The sequence below is a fragment of the Aspergillus brunneoviolaceus genome, assembly GCF_003184695.1.
Source record: "Aspergillus brunneoviolaceus CBS 621.78 unplaced genomic scaffold BO95scaffold_59, whole genome shotgun sequence".
NCBI lineage: Eukaryota > Fungi > Ascomycota > Eurotiomycetes > Eurotiales > Aspergillaceae > Aspergillus > Aspergillus brunneoviolaceus.
The window spans coordinates 252,181-256,946 of NW_020290789.1; the positions used below are offsets into that span (position 1 = coordinate 252,181).

Sequence of the window (4,766 nt, forward strand, 5' to 3'; positions counted from 1 at the left end):
TCCGGCGATCCCAGGCTACCAACACCGACAAGTACCATATGGGCATCAAAACAACAATGCTTTTCTGATCAACATGTTTCCTATTCCACAGAGACAGAGTTTAGATACGTGGGTGCTACTTAATGTAATTAAACACTATGTGACGCAACCCCTGCAAAGATCGCGCTCCTCGGTAACTGCTGGTTGGACCTGCACAGGGCCAAGAGCCCTGCGCTAAGCAAAAGCAGTTATTGTCGTCGATAGTCTTCACTCTACGTATGAGTAAATCATGATGTAGTGGAGTAAGTTAGCCGGTGGGTAATAAAAAACCAGCCACCGTTGTCTTGTTTTACAATTAGATCTCTTATTGAACGGTATCAGAAGAAACACCTGGAAGGACGCCAGAGTCCCACAGAGAATGGCACCCCAACAACTCGACTCATACACAGGCAATGCTTCCAAGCCGACCAGGGCGTGGTAAGATGCTCCATAGAGTTTCAACCCCGCTTCGCCTCCAATTGAAATAAAATCTCTGCACTGTACTCGGGACAAATGACGTTGCTGGGCTGTAGATGGAAGTTGACAAAGGGAATAGCCGCGACTCCCCGGCCTTTGCTCTTCCCCATGTCACTTGCGGTCATTCAACCCCCTTTGCATAGTTCTGATCTTATCATGGGATATTAATTCGAAAGCCGCAGGCCGATGCCTTGAAAAGGAATCAGGAGGTCTTTGGGGAATGTTCAGGTATTGGTGAGTCGCACCACGATTTCAGTCCGGGATAGGTACACGGCGCACTTCTGAGACCATTTGAGGAACCATATGTGCGCTTTGGGGCAAGTGTCCGAACAAATACAATTTCACGTCCAGCAGCTGTGGTTCCGCGGTCAAACTGCGAACGGCGTCGACGCTGCTCGTCACGGTACTGTTGGCCGACTCGAGGAGCAAATAGGCCTGAATAGTCAGACATCAACTTGAATCTCAGCGCTAGCTCGCTATGTACTGACCTACATGCTCGGCATTTTCGATGCTACGACGCATCTTTGAGGGATTGTCTGGTCCAGGGAAGCGATCCTCGGTGCCAGCGAGATGCCCAGTACCAGTGTGGAAAATCTGCATTGGGCAATAAGCCTCTTATGTCGTCCACGGGCTTGAGTTAAGGGACATATATACAAACCTTCGGGCGAAACGAAGGGTGTTCCAACATGACAGAGCTGTTTCGAAACTTTTGTACCAGGCAGTCTTTACCCTGAATAGCTTTCACTGAAGTAAGACAACCATCTCTTCCTCGAACGAAGCCCTTCGTTGACTTACTGGCATATGAGACTTCGGCGACTTTATCACTGTTGAAGCAGTTCCTTACTCACTTTGTCAGCGGGAGTATGTTGAATCGATATCCCCGTCATACCATGTTCTTCCAGCCCGTGCATTGACAAACTAAATATTCTTAGTGGTATGCTAGGATGCACTGCCTCGTGTATGTACTGACGTCAATAATATCGATCGGCTGGACTGTGTCAAATGCCGAACTTTTTGCATCAGGCCACACACACCAGATGATTTGACAGACTTACATCTTCAAAGTTTATGAAAGCATAGCCAACACTTGAGGGTTTCAGCAACAGGATTTCAGACTTGTGAGGACATCATTGCCATACTTGCAGTTATTCGCAAAGTCTATAAGTAATATTAATGATTAGCCACAGTGCTCATGATATGGGTGTCTCATAGTATCTCACCAATGCGTAGGTACATGAAGTCATATTTTCCATGGCTTGTCTCATCGACAATGGCCTTAAGCATGGTCTTATCATATTAGAATCCAAGCAATAAGTATGAACGCCGTGACTTTACCTGGTCAATCTTATTGGGAATGTTGCGAAGCATTATCTGTGATAGACATGCCCATTAGCATTAGGGCTATTAAGAGAAATGACTGACGGGACCCACAGTTGTCCTGACATCCAAACCAAGGCGAATTCGTTCAATGTCAACAGAGTTTTGGCTTCCCATACGGGGATCAGGATAACGGTTCAGATCACGCCGCGGGGAAGACATGACCCTTTCACCAGCCCTGGACATCCAATTCATAAGACTAGTATGTTCACCTGGTGGTACTGTCGAGCGACCTGTTGGACTGAGCTCCATGTAGGGAGTGCGACATGACTGAGTCGGAGTCCAAGAGGAATGTGTGCTGAAATGACCTTCTGTTCCAGTGAGCCGCTCCTTCGCGGGAGTAGGACTGGCGGGGGTGAACCTGCTCTTCTCCAGATCGGGCTTAAATTGTTTGATCTCGATAATGCAGTCCTTTCGTCTGAGTTTTAGTAATAGCCAAGGGTATCGCATAAGAGAATAAACATACGTCAACCAAAGTTCCATTCAAAGTGGTTGTCACATTCTCAGCGTCGCGAGTATTGAAGAACTCGAGATGAAATTCGCCAATGTTGTCTTGTCCTGTCGGTACATCTGTAAAGGACTTTATGTCGCCGAAGGTCATAGCAAGAGTTTCCAAGGAGCGGGCCACGGTATGCCGATTAAGATTTGGATTACGGCCGTCGAAGTAGACGGTCACCAGAAGTTGGCCTTCATAATCAGATGCCTGTGATAGAAGAGCTGGCTCCGCGTGCCGCACGTACTCCTTAGCATTAATGGGGAAAGCTCGCCATTCGGGTCTAAGCAGGTTGACCTTTTCAATCGCTTTTGTAACCTCACGACTATCTGTGAATGCAACATAGACTTTGCCACTCGAGTTGAGTTCTGAGAGAACAGGACCCCTAAGAGAGCCAAACTCGCGACGCTATCTCTGATCAGCATATGCTCGTCACTCTCACCGAGAGATGTCAAACATCTTGATGCTTGGGACCCACGTTGAAGAATCCAGCTAAGGACATGTATGTCAGATTGTTTGGCACATTCTCTATTACCAGTGCTCGACTGTGACCTTCATTTTCAAGCTCATCCGGCTCTGTACCAAGCAACTGCTTGATTTTGTTCGACTGTATGCTACCAATAGCGCCGTAGCTCGAGATATCTCTTTCCATGCGGTTCATGAGCCCTGGGCTTCTTTCAATGCGCTTGATATCTGGGTGCGTTGCCAGGAATTCGGCTCGAGAGAAGTTTTGTGGGCAGGATCGGCCTTGAGTCTCGATATTTGCGCTATCTAACATACCTACTGGGGTAAATGCCGCCGCTGTCGGTGAAAGTTGGACACGTGTTGCTACTGTTGACACGAAGAATGGATCAGGAGATGTACTAGAGTGGTTAGAGAAGTTGTTTATGCATCAGATCTCATACACTCACGCAGAGCAGAGTCTACGGACTCCGGCGTCGCTGAGTGTGTCTATAACACGGGTGCCCAGACGGCCTCTAGAGATCGTTTCCTCGGGCGAGTAGACGGTGAGCTTGGTATCAGGAGAGCCATTGGCTGAATCAATATCGTTCAGAGAGCTAGGGCTGCTCAGGCCACGAGAAGAATTTCCTGTCCGCATTATCTGGTGTTTCTGCGTGTATTCTTGTGACTAATGAGGTCGAGTCTTCAGTTAAGAGGAAGGTCGTGTACCTTCACACTGCAGGCTTGGGGTATAATGACTGTAAAAGTCCCGGCAAAGAGAAACACCATTTATTCAGACCCAGCCTGTGAAAGATGTGCTTTGTAACGATAAGCAAGATGCAGTGCGTTTGTCTATTTTAATGCGGGTCATAAGTGAAGGGAGAAGGATAACTTCACAGGTCTAGTATTGGGTGTTAGGGAAGGGCCCCGCATGGTAGGTAACAGGTACTTAGCACAGTGATTCTTCATCATATACTAGGCTCAATGATACTGCTGTATTATCCTTCTAGACGAAAGAATATAACACAAAATCTACTTTTTCCCTTCTTAGTCCATTCATGCTCAGGGTTTGAGACCATTCTGCCGGCGACGCAGTAAATTGGTCGTACGTGCTTTTTTGGGGCTTGCAGCATGGAAAAAAACGTCTGACAACTAAATCGTTGCGTTATTCTAAGCTCAGAAACTAGGCATGTAATTCGATCGATATAGAACACAGTCTGGCCACTGGCTTCACTCCCAATCTCATACTGTTAATGTCGGCCATCATATAAAGCTCATGGCTATTCCGCACTGGAAAACCTGCTGCGAATTCGGTAGAAATATCCACAGAGATGATACCAGCAGCCTCTATTGAGGAAAGCCCGGCTTGTAAGCATATCAGGAGACTTCCACGTGTTCTGGCACTTTCCTGCTCCGTGAGACATCTCCCAAGGTCCCGGGGTGCTTTGGATCCAGGGCTGAAGAATGTTAACGTGTGAAATATCTGAAAGTCAGGTATGGCACTATGCCTATGCGATATGCTAGGTTCGAAGTGCCCGATTCGACCAAAAAAAACAGATCCTTTATCACAAACTTTGCAAATCCAGCTAGTAACTATGAGTAGTATATGTACGGAATATGGAGACGTATTGAAGCAAATATATCAACTTATGGAGGGAAACCGGTAAGTCTTGACCAATGAAACAATCAAAAGGACTATAGCATGAGGTTATTCTAATTATTTAGTACCAATATAAGGTGTGTAAAGGTAGGCACAAACCGTTGTCGGGTGAGTCCTCCGCCCTTCCCTCCTCAGTATCCATGATCTACATAATATCTACGGAGTACTCCGTAGCTACCGGCAGCCATGACAAGTGGGGCGGACTAATAAGACCACTACTCGTCGCTATCGTTAATCCACCCCTTATCAGGGGCTGGTCACCTCCACCTCATGAATAATTTTACTCTAAGAATAACAAAA

At 46.9% G+C, this 4,766-nt stretch overlaps 1 protein-coding gene across 1 annotated transcript; it reads right to left on the minus strand.

The window, feature by feature from the left end:
* Positions 1–697: 697 nt before the first annotated feature.
* BO95DRAFT_369676 (putative meiosis protein MEI2) lies at positions 698–3,464 on the minus strand (the record flags this gene model as incomplete). Its single annotated transcript, XM_025582880.1, has 14 exons — positions 698–930; positions 984–1,089; positions 1,154–1,233; positions 1,291–1,334; positions 1,385–1,413; positions 1,466–1,483; positions 1,551–1,581; positions 1,635–1,653; positions 1,716–1,782; positions 1,831–1,866; positions 1,927–2,283; positions 2,339–2,773; positions 2,844–3,228; positions 3,277–3,464. The coding sequence occupies 14 exons, from the start codon at positions 3,462–3,464 to the stop codon at positions 698–700; spliced, it is 2,028 nt and encodes a 675-aa protein (XP_025439523.1).
* Between the last annotated feature and the right edge of the window lie 1,302 nt (positions 3,465–4,766).